The 27,890-nt window shown below is 45.2% G+C and overlaps 1 protein-coding gene across 1 annotated transcript in view; it reads right to left on the minus strand.

Moving 5' to 3' along the window:
* TXNRD2 (thioredoxin reductase 2) overlaps positions 1–27,890 on the minus strand; it is a 65,880-nt gene that overhangs the window by 10,610 nt on the left and 27,380 nt on the right. The window contains exons 9-16 of the mRNA XM_081893382.1: positions 24,441–24,460; positions 23,195–23,286; positions 20,490–20,664; positions 9,607–9,743; positions 6,444–6,539; positions 4,339–4,431; positions 3,894–3,965; positions 1,563–1,660 (exon numbers count right to left, since the gene is read on the minus strand). Of these exons, the coding sequence (XP_081749508.1) occupies positions 1,563–1,660; positions 3,894–3,965; positions 4,339–4,431; positions 6,444–6,539; positions 9,607–9,743; positions 20,490–20,664; positions 23,195–23,286; positions 24,441–24,460 (783 nt within the window). The remainder of the gene's footprint in view (positions 1–1,562; positions 1,661–3,893; positions 3,966–4,338; positions 4,432–6,443; positions 6,540–9,606; positions 9,744–20,489; positions 20,665–23,194; positions 23,287–24,440; positions 24,461–27,890) is intronic.

Here is a 27,890-nt window from a genome sequence, read left to right on the forward strand (position 1 = left end):
CCACAGACAGCTTTCCAGGTCTTGTGGCCAGCAGAACTAAACCACTTCTGGCACAACAGAACACCGTGACGGAAACCAGAGCGCACAGAAACACTGCTTACCTTGCCGCCGCAGTGGTACCTATTTATCTACTTGCACTGGTATGCTTTCGAACTGCTAGGTTGGCAGGAGCTGGGATCGAGCAACAGGAGCTCACTCCATTGTGGGGATTTGAACCACCGACCTTCTGATCAGCAAGCCTAAGAGGCTCAGTGGTTTAGACCACAGTGCCACCCTCATCCCCTGTGCCCCCTACCCTTATGAAAAGCATTATTCAGAATAAGGGTTGCAATAACCACTAACAAGATCGACTTCAAAACAGTAACAATTAATTGCACGCTTATTCAAAATCCAAAACTATTGAGTTTAATTAATGCAACAAAACTGATGAATCTGATCCAGTCTGATAATCGTTTATACTGCCAGTGCCCTCCTGCTGCATCCTTGTCTCTTAGCACCCTGCTGGGTAACCCCGCACTTTCCGGGAGTTGGGACCCCTCAGTTCTGATGTTGCCAAACTGCAATCCTCACCAACTCTACCTATTGGACCTGCTGGAAGTTGAACAACATCTGGAGGGCTGCAGGTTCCACACCTCTGGTTAGTGAAACCTACACCCCACCCCCACTGTGGATGCGGGTGGCGCTGTGGGTTAAACCACAGAGCCTACGACTTGTTGATCAGAAGGTCGGCGGTTCGAATCCCTGCGACAGGGTGAGCTCCCGTTGCTTGGTCCCTGCTCCTGCCAACCTAGCAGTTCGAAAGCATGTCAAAGTGGAAGTAGATAAATAGGTACCGCTCCGGCGGGAAGGTAAACGGTGTTTCCGTGCGCTGCTCTGGTTCGCCAGAAGCGGCTTAAATCATGCTGGCCACATAACCCAGAAGCTGTACACTGGCTCCCTCGGCCAGTGGAGCAAGATGAGCGCTGCAACCCCAGAGTCGGCCATGACTGGACCTAATGGTCAGGGGTCCCTTTACCTTTACCCCCCTGCCACAGTGCAGATTTTAAAAGAAAATATGACCGTCCCCTCCAAAGCTTTGATGATTCCTCCTGCAAGCCTCCCCACGAAACGTAATCAAAAAAAGCTTTTAGATTCCCCCTCCCAAATCTCTTTTAAAAGAAAGGCTTCTGCATATTTCAGCGATCATTTATTATCCTGAAAACATCAAGCTTTCCCCTTTGCTGCACTTTGAAGAGTTAACAGCTGGGTAGTGAAATGGATTTTTTTTTTTTGGAGGAGGGTTTGCCAAGAAACATATTTCATAAACATAAATGCAAAAAACCTGGTACATCCGTCACTAAGCCCAACATTTTATTAATAAAGAAAGGCCATATTTTTTAAAAAAATGAAAATCTAGGAAACGAGACATAAAAGTAAATGGAAACATGGGCTCTTTTTTTAGCACTGCCAAAAGCTAAACCGCTATCTTTCATAATCTTACGGTGACTTAAAAGAGAAGGCTTTCGGAAAACTCCAGGAACGGAGCGGATGGGGCGGAGGGCAGAATTCTCGATTCCACTTACTTGATTCCAAGGGCAAATCCTTGAATAACTTCGCCGGCGTTTGGGCCAATGAAATGAAGGCCGAGGATTCGCTGTTCTTGCTGGCGTAGGCACACCATCTGAAAGCAAAACGGGGAGCAGGAGACTGTCAGAAGACGACACAAGAAACTGCCTTCTGCTGAACACTGGCCCATGGAGCTCAGTTCTGTCTGCACTGGCTGGCAGTGCCTTCACCAGCGTTTCAGACAAGGGACCTTCCCAGCCTGACCGGGAGACGCCAGGGACTGAATCTGGGGCCTTCTGCAAGGTGGATGCTCTGTCACTATCAGAGGATAGCTGACTATCTAGTGCAACAGACCATCGGTCCATCTAGCGCAGTGTTGCACGCACTGGCTGGCAACAACTTCTCTATGGTTTCAGGCAGGGGACACCCGCAGGCCTGCCTGGAACTGAGACTGGGGCAGGTGAGACTGTTTATCCACCTAGCCCTATACTGTCTGCTCTGGCTGGCAGTGGCTCTCCAGGGTTTATGGGCAGAGAAAGTCCATTTCAACCTGGGAGCATTCTGCATGCAAAGCATCTCCTCTACCACCAAACTATACCTTTTGCTTAGAATATAGGAAGCTGCCTTATTTGGAGGACTATTCGTCCATCTAACTCAGTACTGCCTACACTGACAGCCAGCAGTTCTCCAAGATTTCAGACATTTTCATTTCCCTTTTAATTTGTATACGCCTTTCTACAATACGATACACAAGGCAGTTTGCAAGCTGAAGAAACAACACAGCGCCCAATAACAATCTGATTCAATACAAAAAAAGTCATAATAAAGAGATAACTTTAAAATAAACAACTTGTAGCAAATAAAGCAATACAGTGGTACCTTGGTTCTCAAACGCTTTGGTTCCCAAACACCGAAAACCCAGAAGTAAGTGTTCTGGTTTTAGAACGTTTTTTGGAAGCCAAACATTGGCTATTGTTTCTGGGGCGCCTGCACTAATCAGAAGCTGTGCCTTGGTTTTCAAACATTTCGGAAGTCAAACGGACTTTTGGAACAGATTAAGTTAGGCACTTTTGTTTTTGCTATTTATTTTGCGTTTTTGTTTTTGAGGCTTTTTCAGTTAATTTGTTTTTGTGACTGTGTGGAACCCAGTTCAGTTACTGATTGATTGATTGTGCAACTGTGGAAATGGATAAAAGCCCCCCTTGCAAACAATGACTATCATCAGTGCAGGTAATAATTAAAAAAAAATTTTTTTTTATCATCTACAATACTGTCTTATTTATTTTATAGTACAGTACATTGATTATCGCTTTTATTTTATGGATCAACGGTCTCGTTAGATAGTAAAATTCATGTTAAATTGCTGTTTTAGAAGTTGTTTTTAAAAGTCTGGAACGGATTAATCTGTTTTGCATGACTTTCTATGGGAAAGCGCACCTTGGTTTTGGAACGCTTTGGTTCTGGAACAGACTTCTGGAACGGTTTAAGTTTGAGAACCAAGGTACCACTGTATTCAACAATCCATTGGAATATAATAGTAAACAGTAAAATTAAATACCAGCAAATAATAATTAATCAGTTCACAATTAACAATTGCAATGAAGAACTATAAAAATAACGGCGAGTAACAATGCATAAAATGCCACAAAACATATACAACCTGGAGGGGGGCGGGGCTGCCAACAGCAGAGGCAAAGAGCCTGGACAAGAGCAGGGCACCCTGGCACTGGGAAGACTGGGGTGGCACTTTTTTGGCACCCTATCGCTATGCAGAAGCGAATCACCAGGTAGGGCAGAACTGCTATGGCAGGTTCCCGGCAGGCGGGGAGGTTGTTGCAGTGCAAACGCAGCAGCAAGGAGGCTGGATAGGCTTTGACAGTGCATTTGCCCCATGCCAGCCTCCCCAGGTAAGTGATTAAGGCCATGGACTGCAAGAAGATCAAACCCCTCCATTCTTAAGGAAATCAGCCCTCAGTGCTCACTGGAAGGACAGATCCTGAAGCTGAGGCTCCAATACTTTGGCCACCTCATGAGAAGAGAAGACTCCCTGGAAAAGACCCTTATGTTGGGAAAGATGGAGGGCCCAAGAAGAAGGGGGCGACAGAGGACGAGATGGTTGGATAGTGTTCTCGAAGCTACCAGCATGAGTTTGACCAAACTGCGGGAGGCAGTGCAACACAGGAGTGCCTGGCGTGCTCTGGTCCAGGGGGTGACGAAGAGTCGGACACGACTAAACGACTAAACAACAACAAACACACATACTACGAGCCACCACCTTTCCAGCAAAGCCAAGGATGCAGAGCCTCCGTGCTGGAAGTGGAGGTCAAACGCCAGGAACACGGACTTACTTTTATGTAACATTGAGCTGCATCTCTTTCGGCCACGGTAAACTCCAACGGCTTATAAAACGCATGGTACACCTAACAGAAAGGAATATCGGAATCTGCAATCAGAGCCAGCGCCTGCCTTACATCATTGCTTCATTTTACATTTTTATCATTTCTGATAAGAGAAATCTCTCTCTTCTAGTGTTTCTTCTGCTAGCTGCTCCCCATCCAGTATTTCCCAGCTTCTGCCTTCTGAACTAGGCCCCTCTGCAAACCACTGTTCCTAATCTATACTGTCCTCCTGCTCCTGGGAAGATTCAGGAGCAGGAGCAGGGGGAGGGGGTGGCTCCCACCATTCTTCCTCAGTGAAACCCTCCTCAGCACGGTCCCTGACACACAGTGGCAGAGCAAGCTGGCTCCTCAGCACTGGTGGCCAGCAGCCATGCCTGTCAGGAGCCCAGCGTACCTCTATATGATCTGCTCCAAACCGTCCAGCAGCTTCTTCTTCCGACAGTCCTACACAGCCATACTCCAGGGGAGTGAAGACAGTGGTCGGCACCTAGGCGATAGAAGACCACCCCCCTCAAAAAATTTTATTCATTTTATAACACAAATAAAAAACACAAACAGAAAAGACAAACAAAACGAACAAATTCTTGTCATATCCTTATTTTTCTAAACATTGTTAAGTGGGCTTCCCCAAGTCCCACCTATCTGATTTTCATTTTACTTCATCTTTAGCAGTTTACATATATCATATTTTCTAACCATCTTTTTTTTTAATCACACTTAAAATAGCTTCACATTTTATCCCTTACAAATAATACTATTTTAAAATACCCTATCTTCTACTTCTAACCCTACAGCCTATATCCACTTCCAAAGCTATTCTAAGGTTTAAATATTAACATATGTTTTCAAATCTTCCTTAAACTTCTTCCAATCTTCTTCCACCGTCTCTTCTCTCTGGTCTCGGAGTCTCCCGGTCAGTTCGGCAAGTTCCATATAGTCCATCATCTTCATCTGCCATCCTTCAATAGTTGGTAAATCTTGTTTCTTCCAATTCTTCATGACCATCCTGTTACTCTCAAGCCCCATGCTTCTCCCTATCCCCCAAAACGTAATGACACACAGTAGTAGTGTAGTGGGAAAAGCCATCTAGGCCAACCCCCAACAATGCAGGTATCTCAACGTGCGGTCCCCCATCCGATTTCAAACCATACTGGACCCTGCTTAGCTTCACAAATGTGTTAGCGGTTTCATTGCTGCACCATTTGGAGGGGTTGATGCAGGACCCCTTCATAATAGTGACAGCCAGGGCAACTCACAGCCATGTGCCCCCCCTTAGATTGTACAATAACTTTATAATTATACAAGTTAAAATTAAGGATATATTGCAATGATCAGTGCAGATCCTCCATATATTGCCTTTCCCCTAGATCAACTCCTTCTTGGTGTTCTTCCCTCACCCCTTCTCCAGAGCGACCTCAGAAGCCAATCTTCAATGGCTGACTAGCCTCTTTGCACTCTGATTGGCTCCCATCAACACACAGAGAAAGAAGGCTTGTTCTCATTGGCCAAAAAAGCTCCTCTTTCATGCTGATTGGGTGGTTCTAGGATGCTATAGACAAGGACTCTGCTACAGAAATAATACTAACAAGTCGTTGATCCCCCATGACCCTAGCATTGTTTTGCTGTTTACTTGAATTATCCATGTTTTGCAATTTGTAAACTGCTTTGATGCCATATTGGCAACTAAGGGGTATATCGAATTAATAAATACAAATACAGTGGTTAATTAATTAAGTAATACTAATACACCGGCACAGGGATGCGGGTGGCACTGTGGTCTAAACCACAGAGCCTAGGGCTTGCAGATCAGAAGGTTGGCAGTTCGAATCCCCACAACAGGGTGAGCTCCCGTTGCTCGGTCCCAGCGCCTTCCAACCTAGATGTTCAAAAGCACATCAGAGTGCAAGTAGATAAATAGGTACCGCTCCAGCGGGAAGGTAAATAGCGTTTCCATGCGCTGCTCTGGTTCGCCAGAAGCGGCTTAGTCATGCTGGCCACATGACCTGGAAAAACTGTCTGCGGACGAATGCTAGTTCCCTCGGCCAGTAAAGCGAGATGAGCCCCGCAACCCCAGAGGCGTCTGTGACTGGACTTAACGGTCGGGGTCCCTTTAACTTTAATACAGTGGTACCTCGGTTTTCGAACATAATCCGTTCCGGAAGACCACCTGACTTCCACAAAGTTCGAAAACCGAGATGCAAAGGTCAGTCTGCAAATTCAATAGAGAAAATTGTGGAAAACAACAGATACATGCAGCAGAAGCCGTTTGACTTCTGAGGCGCATTTGAAAACGGAAGCATTTACTTGCGAGTTTTCGGCATTCGAAAACTGAAACATTAGGCTTCCGAAATGTCCAAAACCCGAGGTACCACTATACTACAGATGTTAAATAACAATCACCATGAAACACTTATTCATGCCCAGAGGTATGTGATTGCTTTGCAACAAATCATTCATTTTCGAACCCCCAGGGAAGAAAAAAACTCGCAAACTACTCACGTTGTCATAATCCATGAGTTCTGCCGACTGGCCAAATAGCCTCTGAGCAACCAGCTTCCCTGCAGCAATGGCCGTAGGCGTTAGCTCGGGACGACCCTAAGACAAGACAACAGAATTAGGAGAGGTCCAAAATGTCAGTGCAAGAATTGAACTCATGACCCGGACTAAGTTATGTTATCTATCTATCTATTCAGTCAGAACTCAACAGAACTCAATTCTGGCAGCTCTTAGCTGGGCTCCATTGCCATTGTGTGTGTGTGTGTGTGTGTGTGTGTGTGTGTGTGTGTGTGAGAGAGAGAGAGAGAGAGAGAGAGAGAGAGAGAGAGAGAGAGATAACAAACATGACTAACAAAATATTTCCAAAAATCAACAAAAGTGTGGTGGGATACAATTGAGAATGGTCAGGTATAAGGTAAGGAGACCAAAGATATAAAGAAAAACATTGGAAGAATTGTACAGTGGTACCTTGGGTGAAGTACTTAATTCGTTCCGGAGGTCTGTTCTTAACCTGAAACTGTTCTTAACCTGAAGCACCAATAACTAATGGGGCCTCCTGCTGCCGCTGAGCCGCCAGAGCACGATTTCTGTTCTCATTAAAGTTCTTAACCTGAAGCACTATTTCTGGGTTAGCAGAGTCTGTAACCTGAAGTGTATGTAACCTGAAGCGTATGTAACCCGAGGTACCACTGTACAAAAGAGGCAATACGGTAACACCTCAAGATAAGTCATAAACAGCAGATCATATAATCCGTTCGCCTTGTTTGTTATACGTTTAATGATAATTAAAAAGAACAGAAGCAAGTCCAAAGTTGCAGCTTGGGATTAATCCCAAGGTTTAGGCAAATGTACGTGTTATCTCCTTTTCCGAACTAACGTTTTGGCTTTCAAGATCGTCTGTCAATGTGATTTGTCAACGTTGCCGTTTCCCTCTCCTTCTCCCCCCACCCCCGCAAACCGCCTGAAATGCAGCTGCCAATCATTTCTGTGGCAGGAAATACAGATGTTATTTTGGCGTTCCAGAGATCAGAGAAAGAGATAAAACCTGGAGGGTGGGGGAGGAAAGCCTCTGGCATACATTCCTTTAAAAAAAAGCACAAGGAACACCCAAGCTAATTACTAAAACATCCCTGCAGACATAAGCGCAGGGTATTTTTTTTCCCTTTGTGCGTATGAAAAAACAATGGCTTAAGACTTCCCTGAGTAAACAAGTCGATACAAACACTCGCTTTGCACCCATGTGTGGGACTATGTTAGATTATCGCCAATAAAAATTCTAGGACCGGTGAAGGCTTTCTGGGAAATGGTATATAATGAGTTAAAGAAGGGGTTTAAAAATACTTTTCTTAAAAAACTGGAAACCTTTCTCTTGGGTATAGTGGGTGAAGAGATATCAAGGGAAGATAAAAGCCTGTTTATGTATGCAACAACTGCGGCAAGAATTGTTGTTGTTGTTGTTTAGTCATTTAGTTGTGTCCGACCCCATGGACCAGAGCACGCCAGGCACTCCTGTCTTCCACTGCCTCCCACAGTTTGGTCAAACTCATGCTGGTAGCTTCAAGAACACTGTCCAACCATTTCGTCCTCTGTCGTCCCCTTGTCCTTGTGCCCTCCATCTTTCCCAGCATCAGGGTCTTTTCCAGGGAGCCTTCTCTTCTCATGAGGTGTCCAAAGTATTGGAGCCTCAGCTTCAGGATCTGTCCTTCCAGTGAGCACTAAGGGCTGATTTCCTTCAGAATGAATAGGTTTGTTCTTCTTGCAGTCCATGGGACTCTCAAGAGTCTCCTCCAACACCATAATTCAAAAGCATCAATTCTTTGGCGATCAGCCTTCTTTATAGTCCAGCTTTCACTTCCATACATCACTACTGAGAAAACCATAGCTTTCCATACATCCATCAAGTTTTGATGGATGTAACAATGGATTATTGAATGGTTCAGTTCATGTAAAATACGCAGGGATGAATGGTATGTAAAATGAACCACGGGAAGAGAGGAAGGGAAGTCTTTGATTTAAGGTTGTGTAAATGAATATTTTGAAATGTAAATTAGAAAATTTAATTATATGTACATGTCATTTCCGTTGGTGGCCATCATTACATTTTGTGGGAGCAAATTCTATAGTTTAACTAGGGGCTGTGTGGAGAAGCTACTTCTTTTTTTGTCTGAACTGAATCTTCTGTCATTCAGCTTTTCTGGGTGCCTTAAGTCCTAGTGTTATTAGAGATGGAGGGGAAACCTTCTCTGCCCCAAAACATTTTGCCTCTCTTGCAAGAATGGTCAGAAGTTGTGAGTTGCTGCTAGCAAGACAGCATGATGTACAGGTGAAACTCGGAAAATTAGAATATCGTGGAAAAGTTCATTTATTTCAGTAATTCATGCCATTCTGCATTGAGGCAGTAATTGATACAAAAGGGGCCCAAACCAAGTACTGAGTACATATGCATGCTTCTACTTCTCAGAGGTCCAATATTGCTCTATTTGCAGTCTTTGTTTTGCTGATTTCATGTAACATTCTAATTTTCTGAGATTGTTAATTTGGGGTTTTTATCAGCTGTATTCCATAATCATCACAATTATAACAAATAAAGGCTTGACATATTTCGCTTTGCATGTCATGAGTCTATCTCATATATTAGTTTCACCTTTTAAGTTGAATTACTGAAATAAATGAACTTTTCCACGATATTCTAAATTTCCGAGTTTCACCTGTATTTCTTTCAGAGAGAGCGAGCAAGTAAGAACTGTTTTTGCAAAAACCGTGTGAACCTAATTGTCAATCAGTTTGATTTCACAGTCAAATTACTAACACCTTCAGCCTTTTTTTAAAAAAAAATAGCTGTACTCCTCCCCCCCCCCCTTCCACGGGCAGCAAAACCTATTTATTTCAGAAGCAGAATTGATATAGGAGAGATAACAAAGCCTTCTTGCCAGCTGTTGCCACATAATGCTTTTCACCTGATAAGCATCAGTAATAATCTCTAATGCAGAGGTGTTCTGCGTGGAGGAAATTACTGTTCTGTGTTGCTGGCATAAACACTCCAAATGAAAAGAAAAGCGAGGCTTTAACACGCCGATATAGGCTTGACGACAAATGGGCAGCGGTTATTAATCAAGAACAAAGTAAGTTTTCCTGTCATTGTCAAGGAGTTTATGTAGACGTCTACCTCTGTTATGTCTCCGATTGCATAAATGTGAGGAACAGAAGTGGTTTCTCTTGCATCAACAATGATTTTCCCCGTCGCGGGATTTGTTTTCACTCCAGCCATCTCCAAGTTGAGAGTTTGGGTGTCAGGGGCTCGGCCTTGGAAAGAAAGAGAAAGAGAGCGCATATGGGTTTGTTTTTTAGAAAACAATAAAAATTAAAAGAAACATTTAAAAAATATTTTAGTAGTTTTAATTCTTAGACCCCCCCCCCAAAAAAATCCCCAACAATGTAAGGGCATAGGAAGAGCCTTCTAGTGGCCCATTTAGTCCAGAATCCTGTTTCAATTACCGTATTTTTCGCTCTATAAGATGCACCAGACCATAAGACGCACCTAGTTTTTGGAAGAGGAAAACAAGAAAAAAAATATTCTGAATCCTAGAAGCCAGCGGGATCGCTGCACAGCGCAGCGCAGCGATCCCACTGGCTGTCCTGGCTTCTTGATTGACTGCGCGCGTGGAGTGTGTGTGCGGCTCTTGGGGGCTTTTCCCTGAGGACGGAGAAGGGCAGCCCTTCTCCCTCCTCGGGGAAAAGCCCCAGAGAGCTGCACACACGCTCCACGTGGCTCTTTAAAGGGAGCCTCCCGCCTGCATTCGCTCCATAAGACGTACTTTTTAGGAGGGGAAAAGTGCATCTTATAGAGCGAAAAATGCAGTATATGCCCGTGGGAAACCTGTAAGCAGGACCTTAGTGCAATAGTATTCTCCCCTCCTGTGGTTCCCATCGACTGGTATTCAGAAGCAGGGGCGCGGGTGGCGCTGTGGTCTAAACCACTGAGCCTCTTGAGCTTGCTAATTGGAAGGTTGGCAGTTCGAATCCCCACGATGGAGTGAGCTCCCGTTGCTCTCTCCCAACTCCTGCTAACCTAGCAGTTCAAAAGCACACCAGTGCAAGTAGATAAATAGGTATCAGAGTTTTCAAGACTCTGTTGGGATCCTGCACCCCCCTGCAGAGGATGCCTTGATCAGCCGTTGCCAACTTACGAATCAACTCCGCCCTGCCCACAGACAAATGTCGCCTTCTGCAGAAAGCTCTCCAGATTGTTTTGAGAAAGGTCTGTGCAGTTTTGGGGCAGACACAGACCAATTTAGCCAACTCATTAATGTGAAAAGGAAAGACCTTGACTGATTTCTACAAGGACAAATCCCAGCTGTTCATTTTTCTCCAGCTTTGCGGATTCAATCCTTCCCAAGGGGGCGTGCTGGGGGTAGGGGTGGGGGGAACAGCTTAAATTTTGCCAGCCGGTTCTCTTGTCAGGGATTTTTAATGAGGTCCAAACATCTCCTTGGACTCAAGAGGCTTTTCCTCTTATCACGTGACAGAGATTGGTTCCCGCTCCCCCCTCCACCAGGCCATTGTTAACCTTTTGTTGTTGTTGTTTAGTTGTGTCCGACTCTTCGTGACCCCATGGACCAGAGCATGCCAGGCACTCCTGTCTTCCACTGCCTCCCGCAGTTTGGTCAAACTCATGCTGGTAGCTTCGAGAACACTGTCCAACCGTCTCATCCTCTGTTGTCCCCTTCTCCTTGTGCCCTCCATCTTTCCTAACATCAAGGTCTTTTCCAGGGAGTCTTCTCTTCTCATGAGGTGGCCAAAGTATTGGAGCCTCAACTTCACGATCTGTCCTTCCAGTGAGCACTCAGGGCTGATTTCCTTCAGAATGGAGAGGTTGGATCTTCTTGCAGTCCATGGGACTCTCAAGAGTCTCCTCCAGCACCATAATTCAAAAGCATCAATTCTTCGGCGATCAGTCTTCTTTATGGTCCAGCTCTCACTTCCATACATCATTACTGGGAAAACCATAGCTTTAACTATACGGACCTTTGTCGGCAAGGTGATGTCTCTGCTTTTTAAGATGCTGTCTGCAGTGATCATGGAGCCCAAGAAAGTAAAATCCCTCACTGCCTCCATTTCTTCCCCTTCTATTTGCAAGGAGGTGATGGGACCAGTGGCCATGATCTTCAGGTGGACATATTTTGGCTGAACCTTAAGGAGGAACTGCCTTGAACCCTAAACTAAGATCCATTGGTATTTTGGTTCTATGGGCCTATCCAGATGTTGTTTTTATTGTGCAATCATTATTTTTTTTGGGGGGTAGGTTTATTATAACCCCACTTTAAATACTGTTTGTGCCTGCAAAATTTTGGGGCGAACATGCAGCTTTATTTCTAATCTATGCATTTCTCATAGCTTCCTGGTGAAATCCTGTAAAAAAATTATATTGCCTCATTTGATTTTTTTTAAGCAGAGGTTGGATGGCCATCTGTCAGTGATTCTTTAGCTGTGGTTCCCACACTTCCGGGAATTGGAAATGTTGGCCCTTAGGGTTCCTTGTAACCTTATGATTCTGTTTTACAGGTTTCTTTGTTTCCCCCCACTTTTGGCATTATACGTGCAAGTTTCGGTATTCATACACAAGTCATTCTCAGGAAATAGTTTGCCAGTGTTCACAAAATGAGCCAACCATTTCCACTGATTCCTATGGGGAAATTCCTAATGCGTTCCCAACCGCAGAATTTTGACCTCCAAAATGACAACAACAAAAACCCAGAAAAACCTTCTGAAACCTTACAAAAGGCATACAAGAAAGGGAAAAAATGCTCTCTTATTTGTCCAACTCCCTCCATCCTGCCAACAATGGTTTCTGGTGAAATGTCTGTCGAAGACCAGCAAAACACAAAAAAGTAAGGCTTGTTTAAGGATGCTTGTTTGTCTACAGTACTACAAGCAGGCTGTTTGGATATCTGAATCTGCAGTGTGTGTGTGTGTGTGTGTGTGTGTGTGTAGCAAGATTTGGGTCCTAATTCCTCATGTTTGGATAAGTGAATTTTTGTATTTGAATAGCGGGACCCACATATATAGTGCAAGAGCGTTCCTCCAGGCGGCAATAGTGCAACCAAAGAGCAAACAATGTAGCAGAACAATGCGTGCACGGTCCAGTATAAATACACCACTGTTGCACTATTATCCACCACTGTTGCATGCGTCAACCAACTGTCCACAGTCACTTCATGTGTTTAGAGAGGTGTGATACCGCTTTAAACAGTCATGGCTTTCCCCAAAGAATTCTGGGAGCTATGGCCTGTCAATGACAAACCTAGACAGCATCTTAAAAAGCACCTTGCCCACAAAGGTCCGTATAGTTAAAGCTATGGTTTCCCCAGTAGTGATGTATGGAAGTGAGAGCTGGACCATAAAGAAGGCTGATCACTGAAGAATTGATGCTTTTGAATTATGGTGCTAGAGGAGACTCTTGAGAGTCCGTGGACTGCAAGAAGATCAAACCTATCCATTCTGAAGGAAATTAGCCCTGAGTGCTCACTGGAAGGACAGATCCTGAAGCTTAGGCTTTAATACTTTGGGCACCTCATGAGAAGAGAAGACTCCCTGGAAAAGACCCTGATGTTGGGATAGATTGAGGGCACAAGGAGAAGGGGACGACAGAGGACGAGATGGTTGGACAGTGTTCTCAAAGCTACGAACATGAGTTTGACCAAACTGTGGGAGGCAGTGGAAGACAGGAGTGCCTGGTCCATGGGGTCACGAACAGTTGGACACGACTAAATGACTAAACAACAACAAAATGGTCTGTCATGCTGAGAGTTGTTGTTCACCTCACAGAGCTACAGTTCCCAGAATGGTCTAACAGCCAACCCCTCTTCATAGGGAACTCTGGGAATCGTAGCTGTGTGAGGAGCAACCTCCCATCTACACTTTGGCCCTGTTTGCTGAGGGACTGGTAGGAACTGTAGTTCAGAAGCATCTTGAGGGACCAGCCCTGGTCTAGGATCTCGGATGGGGTAGGCCACATTGGACCTGGTGTTGGATCAACCCACTTGACTTTTGTCAGGCAGATTCCTGCATTTCTAAGTACCCCTTACCACTTGGTGCGTTCAGTGTGCCACCTTTACCTCCTGCTCTCAAGGGTCTAAGCATCTGAAGAAAGCCAGCATTAGGCTCTGAATGCCAGTGTCTGGAATTGCAAGGAGGAAAAGCGCGGCTCTTGTGCTCAGGTCTTGTTTTCCCACTGGGGCATCTGGTTGGCCACTATGACTTTTAGAAGACACCTGACTTTTAGAGGACATCCGAAGGCAGCCCTGTTCAGGGAAGCTTTTAATATTTGATGAATTATTGTATTTTAATGTTTTGCTGGAAGCTGCCCAAAGTGGAAGCTGTTCTCATACTACTATGAGAACAGGGTGCTGGGCTACAGGGGCCAATGGCCAGATCCAGTAGGGCCTCTTTTTACACCAGTGTTTCCCAAACTTGGGTTTCCAGCTGTTTTTGGACTACAACTCCCATCATCCCTAGCTAGCAGGGCCAGCGGTCAGGGATGATGGGAATGGTAGTCTAGAAACAGCTGAAGATTAAGAACACGTGGGAGGGGGGCTTCAAAATTTGGAAGTGGAGCTAGCTAAGCCTCTAGACGCAACTAAAGCATTTTCCCAAACCAAAATACTTTCGCCCATTTGATCTTAATGGAGGGTTTTGAATAGATCCTTTGGCTTGGAAACCAGAGCTGGACATGGCTTCCAGCCAATAAAATTTCAACGTTAAGTTTTAACATTTTCGTCGCTGCTTTTAGGATTCCGCATGGGACACATGTGGGAAAGAAGATGAGGTTTCGCTTTGGGTCGGCCAAATGCATTTCACTTTCCTTCCTTTTCATTCTTAATGCCCAGATATTCAGATGTCGGGAGATTGGAACCGAGAGAAATTAAACATTGCCCTGCAGATTTGATCATCTCAGCTGTTGTTTCTGTTATAGCATAAAAAAAAAATCAGTCTGTTTTAGGGAGGGGGGAGATATTCAGTTTAGTTCCCCTTTAAATGCACACTTATCTAATCTGCACTTTCTGTAACAATTTGCACACAGGAAGACAGTGATTTTTTGAAATTTGCACTTCTCTGAATTTTGCAATGCTATCCTCCCTTCAGCTAACCTGTACAAATACCAAAACATCAGGAAATTGTGCATGGAAATGGGTATATATTTGTGAAAGTAGCATGCACAAATGCATTGTATGTGGAGAAACTGCTATGCAAACAAAATATATGTGAATTTGGAAAAATCGGATACAAAAATGTGCAAAGAAGGAGAAATTCACACTAAAATGCTGGTGAATTTTCATGAGGACTTAAAAAAAAAGCAGACTGATGTGGAAAACTCAACTCAAGATTGGAAAAATGAGAAACTGAGAGAAACCTAAACTGACTGTACAGTGGTACCTCGGGTTACATACACTTCAGGTTACATATGCTTCAGGTTACAGACTTCGCTAACCCAGAAATAGTACCTCAGGTTAAGAACTTTGCTTCAGGATGAGAACAGAAATCACATGGTGGCGGCGCGGCGGCAGCGAGAGGCCCCATTAGCTAAAGTGGTGCTTCAGGTTAAGAACAGTTTCAGGTTAAGTACGGACCTCCGGAACGAATTAAGTACTTAACCCGAGGTACCACTGTATCTCCCACCCCTAGTTGTGGTTGCAAGGTGCTGCATTAAAACGAAAGTTTTAATTTGCCCACTTCCCGGGTCTGACAGAAAATGGTGGAAATCAAAATGGGCAGATTCGCCCCTTCCTAATGTCTCGGCAGGGTGCTGGGATGAGAAATTTGTATGGCTGTTTCTCTCTCCCCCCCCCCCTTCTCTGCCCTCCCTCTTCTCTCTCTCTCTCTCTCTCTCTCTCTCTCTCTCTCTCTCTCTCTCTCTCTCTCTCTCTCTCTTAAAAGTTAGCATATTGCGTGCTAACTTGTTCCTCTAAGCTCTGCCTGAGCCGGAAAACGGGGAAACTGGAAAAGCCCCCATTAAGCTGCCGGCTTGCAGGCCTCCCCAGACTTTTTATTCTCGGCGCACAAAAGAAATACAACTGGAGGAAGTTGTTTCACATCCGAGCCCGAGATAAGGTCTCGGTTGTGTTTTCTTTAAAAGTATTGTTGTTGTTATTATTTTTGGTGCCTGATAGCATCGGAGCTCAGAAACCAGAGGGCCAAGAGAGGGACGGCAGGGATCCGGCGTCCCACAGGGAAGGCTGAAGGAAGGCAGACAGATAGCTAGAGTGCCGACAGCTCCACTCGCCGATCCCAGAGGAAGTGTCAGTTTCGCCAGCTGAAATGAATCTGCTGGAGCCGTCCCAACCTCCCCGTCTCAGAGCTGTTCGGATTCAGCATTGTTTGGATTGGAAGAGCGGGGAGGACCCTGGCTTTTAAGGCAGGCGGATAATACAGTGAATCATATGTTTATTTATAATCAGATCTCCAATGCAGGGGCCGGGCTTTCCTTTTGTTTAATAATTTCCCTTCCTCCACATCAAAGGCCCTTAAGTGTTTTCCTCCGCTCAGCCCTTGTTTTCGGAACGCAAACACATTTCCCATCCTGGCTTTGGAGGAGACGCTCAAGTTCACATCAAATGTTGGGACGGTGTTCCCTCTCCCAGCGAAGAGAGGGAGGGAGGGAGAGAAGGCTTTTATTCTGTTTTCCTAATATAAGCCTATTAAAAGGCTTTTAAAAAATTTAAAAAGTCAGAGGGAAAATTTCTGATTTAGATTTCTGTTTCTGGATCTTGACCACACCCTGGCCTGGTGTGACCGAGCTGACCGTTGCCTGGAATGGTTCCTCTTCTTCACCTTGCAAGGTTAACTTGGGGGTCATATAAAGAGGTTGCTGGATGAGGCCATTGGCTCATCTGCTCCCACATCCAGCATTCTTAAAGGGAAAGGTAATAAATAATAATAATAATAATAATAATAATAATAATAATAATAATAATAATAATTTATTATTTATACCCAGCCCATCTGGCTGGGCTTCCCCAGCCACTCTGGGTGGCTTCCAACAAAATGTTAAAATTCAGTAATCCATCAAATATTAAAAGCTTCCCTAAACAGGGCTGCCTTCAGATGTCTTCTAAAAGTCTGATAGTTAATGCCCGATGGAATTAATCTGCAGAGCTCACTCTTGCAGGAGGCAGGGATTGCCTCCAAGTTTAGATGGCTTTGAAAGAGGATTGGGCAAATTAATGGCAAAGAGGAATATTGATGACTGCTAACCAAGACGGCTATGCCCTGCCTTCGCGGTTTGAGGCAGCAATGCTTCTGATTAAAAAAGGTCAAGGACCCCTGGACAGTAAGTCCAGTCAAAGGCAACTATGGGGTTGTGGCACTCATGTCCACGGGCAGCTTTCCGGGTCATGTGGCCAGCATGACTAAACCGCTTCTGGCGCAACTGGACACCGTGACGGAAGCCAGAGCGCACGGAAATGCGGTTTACCTTCCCGCTGCAGTGGTACCTATTTATCTACTTGCGCTGGCGTGCTTTCTAGAGCAACGGGAGCTCATCCCGTCGTGCAGATTCAAACCGCCAACCTTCTGATTGGCAAGCCAAAGAGGCTCAGTGGTTTAGACCACAGCGCCACCCGCATCTTGCTTTAATAAGCCATGATATCAACAAACCCGGAAGCCAAAGTGCGGCGATATGGAAATGCAAAAGAAAATCAGGACGGAAATTGCTGCCTCCTTACATCCCTACCTATGTAACCCCATAGGAACTCAATGCACCTCTTGCCGGCAACCTAGGTGTTGTTTTTCCATAGGCACAGGACCACGTAGGCAGTCTTGGCTCCTGTCCCTGTGGCTCTTGGGAGCTACACCTTTTCCAAGCAAGTATGCTAAACATCCCGACAATTGTGCTCCGTGGCCACTTTCCCTTCCATAGCGGCAGTTCCAAACACGGCTGAATGTTACACCAAGTACACCTGGAGTCTTCTTCGACATATGGCTCCTAAATCAAGCGTTGGGCTTGGCGCCATTCCAGGCGTTTGAGGCAAATCAGATAAGCCGCTTGGGGAAGAGCACAGAGGGGAAACACCCTCAGATATGCAGAACAAACCTTTCCTTAACTTTTCTTGATATGCATCACAACAGTCAGGCGACACCCCTTGACAAGGCAGATGGAAAGATACCTTTCTATCTGGCTTTGGTATTTCCACCCCTCCCCGGAATCTCCTCCCTACTTTCACCTACAAACAGGTAGCAATAGCTCAGCTTGTTAAGAGCATGGCGCTGGGAATGCCAGGAGTAGCGAATCTGATCCCCTTATGGGAGAGTTGCATATTCCTGCATTGCAATTGCGCATGCGCAAAGCATGATTTAGCGCTTCTGTGCATGCGCGTTCGCTGAAACCCGGAAGTAACCCATTCCGGTACTTCCGGGTTTCGGCGGGTCCATAACCCGAAGAAACGCAACCTGAAGCGTCTGTAACCCGAGGCATGACTGTATATGAATGTGCCAACCAAAACAACAAATCTCCCCATAAGCACAGCATAGTAAGAGCCATTTGACAGTGGAACAGACTGCCACAAGAAATGGCGGACTCTCCTTCCTTGGATGTTTCTAAGCAGAGGTTGGATGGACATCTGTTGTTTTTTAAACAAGCTGAGATTCCTTCATTGCAGAGGGTTGGACTAGATGACCCTTGGGGTCCCTTCCGACTCGACAATTCTATGATTCTGTATCAGGAAAAATTCAAGTCTACAATAGTTCTCCCTGACATCTACACAGGAAGATTTATTTGCAATAGTGCACCTAGTCATGGGAGTGAACACCTGCAGTTTGAAGAGCTGCAAGTCAGAAACAAGTTGATCCCTACGGTAAGAACTAGGCCTTGCCACCCGGATAAAGTAAACAGTAATGCTTGGAACAACCTCTTTGCCTAGTCAGCTGGAGCGAGTGTGAATCACAGCCAAGTAATCAAGCAAACAACCTAATTATAGTTGGTAAATTTTAGGTAACAGAAGAAAGGTACATGGGCAGGTGAGTGAAGATGTGATAACACTGGTGGACTTTGTGACAAGGCCCCTCACAGAGACACCTTTCAGGAAGAATGTAATCGTGCAAGAAGGTATGTTTTGCACACATAAGTCAATCCACGGTTGTGTGCAAAACAGGCCTATATGCAAGTCTCCACAAGGGCTTTTCTCTTGCTGTAGTAGCTTAAAACATGTCAGCTATAAAAAAATTGTGTATATTGTCTCCCTGCTTATTTAACTTATATGCAGAATTCATCATGCGAAAGGCTGAACTGGATGAATCCCAAGCCGGAATTAAGATTGCCGGAAGAAATAGTAACAACGATATGCAGATGACATGACCTTGATGGCAGAAAACAAGGAGGAATTAAAGAACCTCTTAATGAGGGTGAAAGAGGAGAGCGCAAAATATGGTCTGAAGCTCAACATCAAAAAAAGTAAGATCATGGCCACTGGTCCCATCACCTCCTGGCAAATAGAAGGGGAAGAAATGGAGGCACTGAGAGATTTTACTTTCTTGGGCTCCGTGATCACTGCAGATGGTGACAGCAGCCATGAAATTAAAAGACACCTGCTTCTTGGGAGAAAAGTAATGACAAACCTAGACAGCATCTTAAAAAACAGAGACATCACCTTGCCAACAAAGGTCTGTATAGTTAAAGCTATGGTTTTCCCAGTAGTGATGTATGGAAGTGAGAGCTGGACCATAAAGAAGGCTGATCGCTGAAGAATGGATGCTTTTGAATTATGGTGCTGGAGGAGACTCTTGAGAGTCCCATGAACTGCAAGAAGATCAAACGCATCCATTCTTCAGGAAATCAGCCCTGAGTGCTCACTGGAAGGCCAGATCCCGAAGCTGAGGCTCCAATACTTTGGCCACCTCATGAGAAGAGAAGACTCCCTGGAAAAGACCCTGATGTTGGGAAAGATGGAGGGCACAAGGAGAAGGGGACGACAGAGGACGAGATGGTTGGACAGTGTTCTCGAAGCTACCAGCATGAGTTTGACCAAACTGCGGGAGGCAGTGGAAGACAGGAGTGCCTGGCGTGCTCTGGTCCATGGGGTTACAAAGAGTCGGACACGACTAAACAACTAAACAACAACAGTAGATAGAAAAAAGAGCCACATATCTCAGTGGTAGAGCATGCATTCTGCAGGCGAACAATCCCAGCTTCAGTCTCTGGAATCACCAGGGAAGGCTTGGGAATGGCTCCCTGGCTGAAATCCCAGAGAGCTACTGCTTGGTCAGGGTTAACAATTGAGTGGTCTAATCATCTAACTCAAAAGGAGGCAGCTTCTTAGTAGATGAAGGGCTATAGTTCAGTGCCAGAGCATGCAGAAGGTTGCCCTTCGTTGCATGACAGATAGCACAATTTCTGCTAGGGCAACTGTTGCATTGCGTTCCTCTGCAACACAATATCAATCTTTATTGTGGTCCAGAGACCCAACAAATCATTACAAAGCAATACACAATTCATACAGCGTACCTCCAGGTTAAACAAGCATTTTGTTCAGAATATAGGGATCATTTGTTCTTGCAACCACCGATAAAAAATTTGCCACTGCTAATGTTCTAGCATTTGTCCGGTCTTCCAATAGGAACCTGACATAGTGAGCCTCTGATTTTCCCGGGAAAGGTACCAGCAAGGGTAGTATCAGTTCAGCCCTGGCTTGCTCATATTTTGCACAATGCAACAAAATATGTTTTATGGAATCGATGTCTTGAGCACACGAGCAAAGTCTGTCCTGGTAGGGAAATCCTATTTATATATTAGCAATACATAAATATAATATATATATATTACTAATATTAAATCTCACCCTTGTGCTAGCAGACAGAAAAGATTGGATGCAACCCTCCTGATATAGAACATTGTTGGGAACTGAGAGGTGTTTGCAATCACTCTTGCATGCCTATCTCTTCCCATGTGCTTTCCTTACTCCAACATTTCCTGTGCTGCATTTTTTTTTAAAATACCACGAGAGAGAGCAAAAGGAAAAGGAGTGCCAGAGGTATTTCAAAACGCAAGTTTCTTTTTACCTACTGCCCACATCACCGTGTCAAATTCGTCCGACTTTTCTTTGCTAGAATCGAGGTATTTCCACGTCACGCGCAGCCGGCCGTTCTCCGCCTTCTTCACTTTCGTTGGGCTACATTTCTTCAGGAATCTCGTCCCGTGGCCTTCCATGTGCTCTGCCACAAGAGTAGCCATTTGCTACAAAGGTGATGAGAAAAGCAAACAAGCAAACTGCATTTTTTTAATTTTTATATATCATTTACTTACTACAGGGCTTGTGGCCTGAAGGACGTTGCTAGAAGGCAATGTGGTCCTCAGTCAGAAAAGGGGTTTCCATTCCTGTGGTATATAATAAGCAACTACTGCCTCACAACAGAAATTAATAGTGCTATTGGCTGGCAGTGGGAATGGCTAAATCTATTGATTTTGGTTTCTCTCAGTTTCTCATTTCCCCAACCTTAAATTAATTATCAGTTTGCTTTCTCTAAAGCTCTCGTGAAAATTCATCAGCATATTATTATTATTAAAATTCATATACCACCCTTAATCTGAAGATCACAGGGCGGTTCACAAAATAAAAATACAAAACAAGAACACAAACTACACAATAAAAACAGGAACAAAAATAGCAACAAACCAATAACCCCCTCCCCACGAGCATATTTAAAAGGACATAAAATGTTAATCAGCCAAAGGCCTGGTGAAAAAGAAACATTTTTGGCTAGTGCATAAAGATATACAACAAAAACACCAGGCGAGTCTTCCTGCGGGGAAAACATTCCACAAATGGGATTCCAGTGCAATTTTCTCTCAATATACATTTTTGCAAGGCAAATTTTCCCGACGTAGTGCATTTTTGCACATTACCTTCATAAACATATGCATATCTATGCACAAATTATCCCAATATAATGTGCACATTGCTTGGCTGGAGAACTGCATTGCAAAATTAAGAGAAGTGTGAATTTCAAAAGATGGAAGCGTTTCGATTCGCCTATTGTTTTGGAGTGTGCAAATCTGGAAGCTTCACTTTTAAATAGGAAGTGAGTTGAGTTTGTCCCTACAATCCAGTGTGGACGAGGGATTAGCAGAAAGATGGTTCCCGGTGCCCAAACTGTGCCTGGGCACCCAAAGGAACCAGGTTGTTTGTACCCCGTACTTCATACCTAGCCCTGAGAACACAAAGGGTTTTACCCCCTCCCCACAGCACCTGTCAGATGCCTCGTCAATATAGACGACTCGTTAAGGTAACCTGGAGGGCTCGTTTTACAGATGGAAAAGATGCCTTTGCAGAAGACATCTCCAAATGTTTGAACCAATGCCATGCTGCTGTCAGGCCCTAAACGCTCCTACTGACAACTTTGTTCAAAAAAGATGCCACAGCTGTTGATGGCGATAAGTCAAAACTGTCATCCGTCAAAGGATGAGTCTGGTAGTCGTGTAAAGGAAATATCACAAAACGCCCACACAGGAGAATTTAAGTGCTGGTGTTTGGCTTTTTAAAAATAAATTTAAAAATACATTTTACACCCATGCTCTCAGTTGCAACTGGCCAAAAAAAGTGGGGGGCAAGATGTTTGTTCTCTTCTGAAATTTGACACCCCTGTGTCTCCCTTTCAGCCTGTGCTGACTTGAGCCCCCGCGCCTATTTCATCTCAGAAGGGACTTGACCCCTCACCTGGGGGGGGGGGGAGTCTGCTGGGGGCCCTTGGGAAAGATCGCTGCCTAAGGATGGTGATCTGTCCAGAGTGACAGCATTGGGCTTGATGAACTGTGAATAAGGACACGGGTGGTGCTGTGGTCTAAACCACAGAGCCTCTTGGGCTTGCCGAAGGTCGGCGGTTTGAATCCCCACAACGGAGTGAGCCCCTGTTGCTCGGTGCCAGCTCCTGCCACCCTAGCAGTTTGAAAGCACACCAGTGCAAGTAGATAAATAGGTACTGCTGTGGCGGGAAGGTAAACGGCATTTCTGTGCATTCTGGTTTCCGTCACGGTTTTCCGTTGTGCCAGAAGCAGTTTAATCATGCTGGCCACATGACCTGGAAAACTGTCTGTGGAAAAACACTGGCTCTCTTGGCCTTAAAGCGAGATGAGCACCGCAACCCATAGTCACTGTAATGGTTATATGGGGTTGCTCGTGCGTAAGTTGCCGCCACTCCTGGCTAGGTTGCCTGGTTTAAACCTTTTCCTGGCTGGACAGCCCTTCACTTCATGGCTGTTTCAGTCGCTAGCAGAATCCGTCAGTGGGCGTTTCTTGAACTTCTTCCAGCAAAGAAGTTCTTTGACGCCAAGTCTATGCCTACTTTCCCTGCGCGGAAGTCTTCTGCGCAGGGTGGGTGTGGGTAGCGGAGAACCCGTGCTCTCCCCCCTGGTCTCTGGCGAGGAGTCCTGGAGCCCCCTCGCCGATTCCCCCATCTGCCCTCCTTTATCCCTGGTGTTACACTGATTTCCTTCCCCAGCCGATGAGCTCCCTCTCTCCCTGCTGGGCCCTTCTCCGGCCCTCTGGCTCCGATGTCAGTTCCCTGACAGTCACCTTTGACTGGACTTAGGTGTCCAGGGGTCCTTGACCTTTTTACCTTTACATGAGCAGGAGACCTCTTCTGATATCTGACAGCCAAGCCCCATACCGTGTAGACTCAGGCAGAAAGCAGCGAAAGAGCTTGGAAACCACCTGCCAGCAAAACCTAGAAGCCAGAGTCGGGCGCCCGAAAAACAGCAAACAACTTACCTGGTCAAATCCTCGGAGTGGGATGCTCCTCATCATAACTGTCGCGTTCAGTCCGAGGCCAGTGAGAAAGCCAGCACATTCAAGGGAAACATCTGGAGGGTTGCGGCTCAAGGAAAACAGCTCAAGTATTTTGAGAGGGCAAATGGACAAAAACTGGAACAGCAAGGCGTAAGGCAGCCATGTTTTGTCCAACCCAGTGCGATGCTTCTCAAGCACCTATCATCCAGCTGGTTGTTGGGGGTCTGAGAACCGCAGGGCAAAGGGCCAGGCAAAGCACAGGGCTGGCGAGGCGTCTTTCTGTGGAGCAGAGGTGGCCGTGGTGTATGTACTCATAATAATAATTTTATTATTTATACCTTACCCATCTGGCTGGGTTTCCCCAGCACTCTGGGCGGCTTCCAACACATAATAAAACATCAAACATTAAAAACGTCCCTAAACACGGCTGCCTTCAGATGTCTTCTAAAAGTCAGATAGTTGTTTATTTCCTTGACATCTGGTGGGAGGGCGTTCCATAGGGAGGACGCCACTACTGAGAAGGCCCTCTGCCTGGTTCCCTGAAACTTCTTGCAGTGAGGGAACCTCCAGAAGGCCCTTGGAGCTGGACCTCAGTGTACGGGCTGAACGATGGGGTGGAGACGCTCCTTCAGGTATACTGGTCCAAGGTCGTTTAGGGCTTTAAAAGTCGTCAGCACCAACACTTTGAATTGTGCTTGAAAACATATTGGAAGCCAGTGTAGATCCTTTGGGACCAGGGTTATATGGTCCCAGTGTCCACTCCCAGTCACTAGTCTCAGCTGCACAGTTAACTCATCAGGGTTGAACTCACCACCCGACAGCTGATGGGCACAGGGGCTATGAAAGTAATGAACCTTAAGTTTCAGGGTTCCTAATCCTTTTTACCTTTACATGAGAGGAGCCCCAGGAAAAACTTTAGCCTCCATGGATTTAAAATGTTGGGTCTAGTAGACCCGATTTGTTGTCTATAGTTCAACAACCCCAAAGTTTGAGAGTCAGTAGCACAAATGTTGTAAAGGTGTGGTAATCTGTCGTGGAACAAACTCAATGAATAAGATAAAAGTGGTTCACCAGACCATGGATGCCGGCTGCTAAGGGTCCCCCGTGACACTTAAACCATGGATTTATTTTAACCATGGATTTCAACACTTGAGGCTATTGAACCTTCACAGGAAATGTAAATCGGTCACGTGTGATAATAAATCATTACAGCATTTACAAAAGATACAGCTGGCTCCGACAATCAACCTGTTCAATGAGAAGAAGGGGAAGAAGAGAGAAGAGGAATGAGACCGGTAATATTGCTGTAAATAAAATAAATTATTTTCTGGAGCACAGTGTGGCACGATAACAGGTAAATTGGACAGAAAGACGCGGTCCTTGACATGTGTCAGGTTTCATAGGTGGACAGGGATAGAGAAAAAACAGCTTTTCAAAAACAAAACATACACAGAGCTTAACAACTGGAGTGCCCGTTTTGAAAAGTTAAAACAGCTAGAAATTACATGATGTTCCCAAAGCACCTCCAGTGATCGAAAACGTTGAGGCTGCAAACCCCAAAAAGCACTTCGTCCGAAGTAAGCTGCATGGAACACAGTGGGACTAGCTTCTGAGTAAATATACACAGAATTGCACGGCCAGGCTGCAATCCTAAACACGCCTACAGCCCCTTCAGACTGGCAAAGATTTTTGTTGTTGTATTTCGCAATAGACCAACAACAGCACTGACGTTCTATGTGAGAAAGTGATTCAGACGAGATTTCTCAGCAACATGGGTTCAAATGAAATCCCAGAAAGCAAACAGCCAGGTGAGCATTGGGAGGGTCCACTTCCTTCTGTGTGAGACAAGGGCTAACATCTACCTCTATCTTAACCCTTGGGAAGATGTCACCCGATCAGAGCTGGATTAAGGTATGATGAGGCCCTAAGCTGCTGAAGGTAATGGGGCCCTTTCCATGTCCAGCTGTCCTTTGTCAACAACAAATTGCTGCTGTTTTTTGTGTTGAATATATGCTATATGGTAATTTATGGACCTAATAGGTATCTAAACCATTTGCACATTAAAAAATATGTATTTTATCAAAGTAATTGTTGAAAAGTCGATGCAGAATGCAAAGTTTATGCAGAATGTAGGCACCCTATATATAGAAATGAGCAAGCCAGTGATATTTTAGGGAGCAGGCTGGCATTCCTTACATCATATGAGCCAACACAGCAGAAAACATTGTTGCTGTATGTAGGTTTTATTGTGTTTGTTTTTTATCTTATATTTTGGAAATGTACATCCAGTTTTTTTCCCTTTAATTTTTTTTTTTTTGTGGGGGACCAAGAGAGTAGGGCCCTAAGCTATAGCTTGTTTAGCTTGCACATGATTAAAGGAGTCTTAAGTTGATTATCTGTGGGAAGCGGGTGGCACTGTGGGTTAAACCACAGAGCCTAGGACTTGCCGATCAGAAGGTCGGCGGTTCGAATCCCCACAATGGGGTGGGCTCCCGTTGCTCGGTCCCTGCTCCTGCCAACCTAGCAGTTCGAAAGCACGACAAAGTGCAAGTAGATAAATAGGTACCACTCCGGCGGGAAGGTAAACGGCGTTTCCGTGCGCTGCTCTGGTTCGCCAGAAGCGGCTTAATCATGACCCAGAAGCTGTACGCCAGCTCCCTCGGCCAATAAAGCGAGATGAGCGCCGCAACCCCAGAGTCGGTCACGACTAGACCTAATGGTCAGGGGTCCCTTTACCTTTACCTAAGTTGATTGTTAAAACCATTAGACAATCATGGCTGCAACATTACAGGCACTGAACTGGGATGAAAGGGCCATTGAACTTAATGGGACTTGGTCCAAGGACAGATATAGAGAGCTATACTGTCAAACTGTTTTAGATTTCCAAAGGGAAGGCACAGCAATTCTGGGTAGGAGCGGATTGGCAGATGTACTCCAACACATTCCAAGCCATGTCAGTTTGGACTGGCCAGGGGAGAAAGCAGGATGGAGTGGGGGTGCAGTTTTTTGTTCCTTTTCAATACAGTGGTACCTCGGGTTACAGGCGCTTCAGGTTACAGATGCTTCAGGTTACAGATTCCACGAACCCAGAAATAGTACCTCGGGTTAAGAACTTTGCTTCACATGAGAACAGAAATCGCAGCATGGCGGCAGCAGGAGGCCCCATTAGCTAAAGTGGTGCTTCAGGTTAAGAACAGTTTCAGGTTAAGAATGGACCTCCGGAACGAATTAAGTTCTTAACCCAAGGTACCACTGTATGTGTGTGCATAACGTGATACCAGGCACATTTGGTCTCTCACAATGGTCTGACTCAGTATAACACAGCTTCCTATCTTTCTTCTATGTTCCTTCTTAACCAATTCATCCAACTGGCCAATCAGATGACGGTTGCTGCTATACCCAAGAATCCTTTCTGCCCCCTCAATCAAAGTGGAAATAAAACAGTTTGCCGGCCAGGTTTCCCCACACTTCATAACAGAAAAAAAATCCAAACCCTTTCACTACACAACCATTAAAAAAACAACTGATGGAGGGGAAGACAGTGGTTTTTGGTTGTGATGTGGGAGGGGCTCCTTCTGAAAAACTGAGCTGTTTGCGAAAAGGCTGCCCCGACGGCAGGAAAGAGAAAAACTCAAAGAAAGGAGGAGGGGGGAAATTAATGAGGATAATCTGCAGGCAGATTTTAACTCGGGGAGAGAGGTAGAGATGGAAAGAATGTGCAAATATTGTACATTAAGACAGCAACTCCTCAGCAAGGCAAACTAACGTGTGGGTGGCCCTGCGCATTGGCCCTTTCAAAAGGATAAGGCAACGCTAGATCACATAATAGCCATGTCAAAGCTAATCCCCAAGAGGTACTAATAATATAATTCCACCTCAGAAAGAAACCAAAAAAAGCAGGCTCTTCAAATAACGCTGTGGGTGCCCCGACGAGAATCACCCACCCTCCGCCGCGCCACGAGGGGTGGAGTGACAGGAATGCGCCTAGAGATATTATCTTACGGCTCCCGCACAGACAGGGCGGGCTTGCAATTGTCCGGCTCTTGTAAACCACGATTCGGCTTCTGAGAATAGACGGGGCTCAGGAGGATCAGACCTGAGATTTGGCTTCCACAATGGAGACAGACAAGAGCGTGACACTTTGCGGATGTTCAGGCGCTCTTAAAATGGTATTCCTGGGGGTGTGGGGGGGCGAACAGATGAGCAAGGAAAGTGGGACCCTGCGAGCCCTCGTGGTTGTAAATGTCCAGGAAGGGTGGGAGGAGAAACACCCACCACCTGCGATTCATTGAGAGGAAGTTCTCACTGCCCTACTACTATAGATTTATTGCGGCCATTGGCCCATATCAAAAACAATACATCAAAATTTATCCATAAACAATACAATTTAAACAGTTCCAAGTTAAAACACCCATATAAAACCAATTTTACTTCAGTTAAGTAAACACTATACACAATAAGCTCCCTCTATGTAAACCGCAATTCAAATCCATCAGATTTTGGGGGGTATGCGTCTTAGTTCTGGCACTTATTGATGGTTCTTAAGTTTAGCTAAGCTGTCAGAGTCATACAGTGATCCATTTCTCCTCTTTTGAAATAAAACATTAATCAGGTATCTAGCGACTGCAAGGGATCTACTTGTATCTTTGTCGTTTAATAAGTATATTATTTGGGCTTC

Source organism: Podarcis melisellensis (genome assembly GCF_964234715.1).
Source record: "Podarcis melisellensis genome assembly, chromosome: 16".
NCBI lineage: Eukaryota > Metazoa > Chordata > Lepidosauria > Squamata > Lacertidae > Podarcis > Podarcis melisellensis.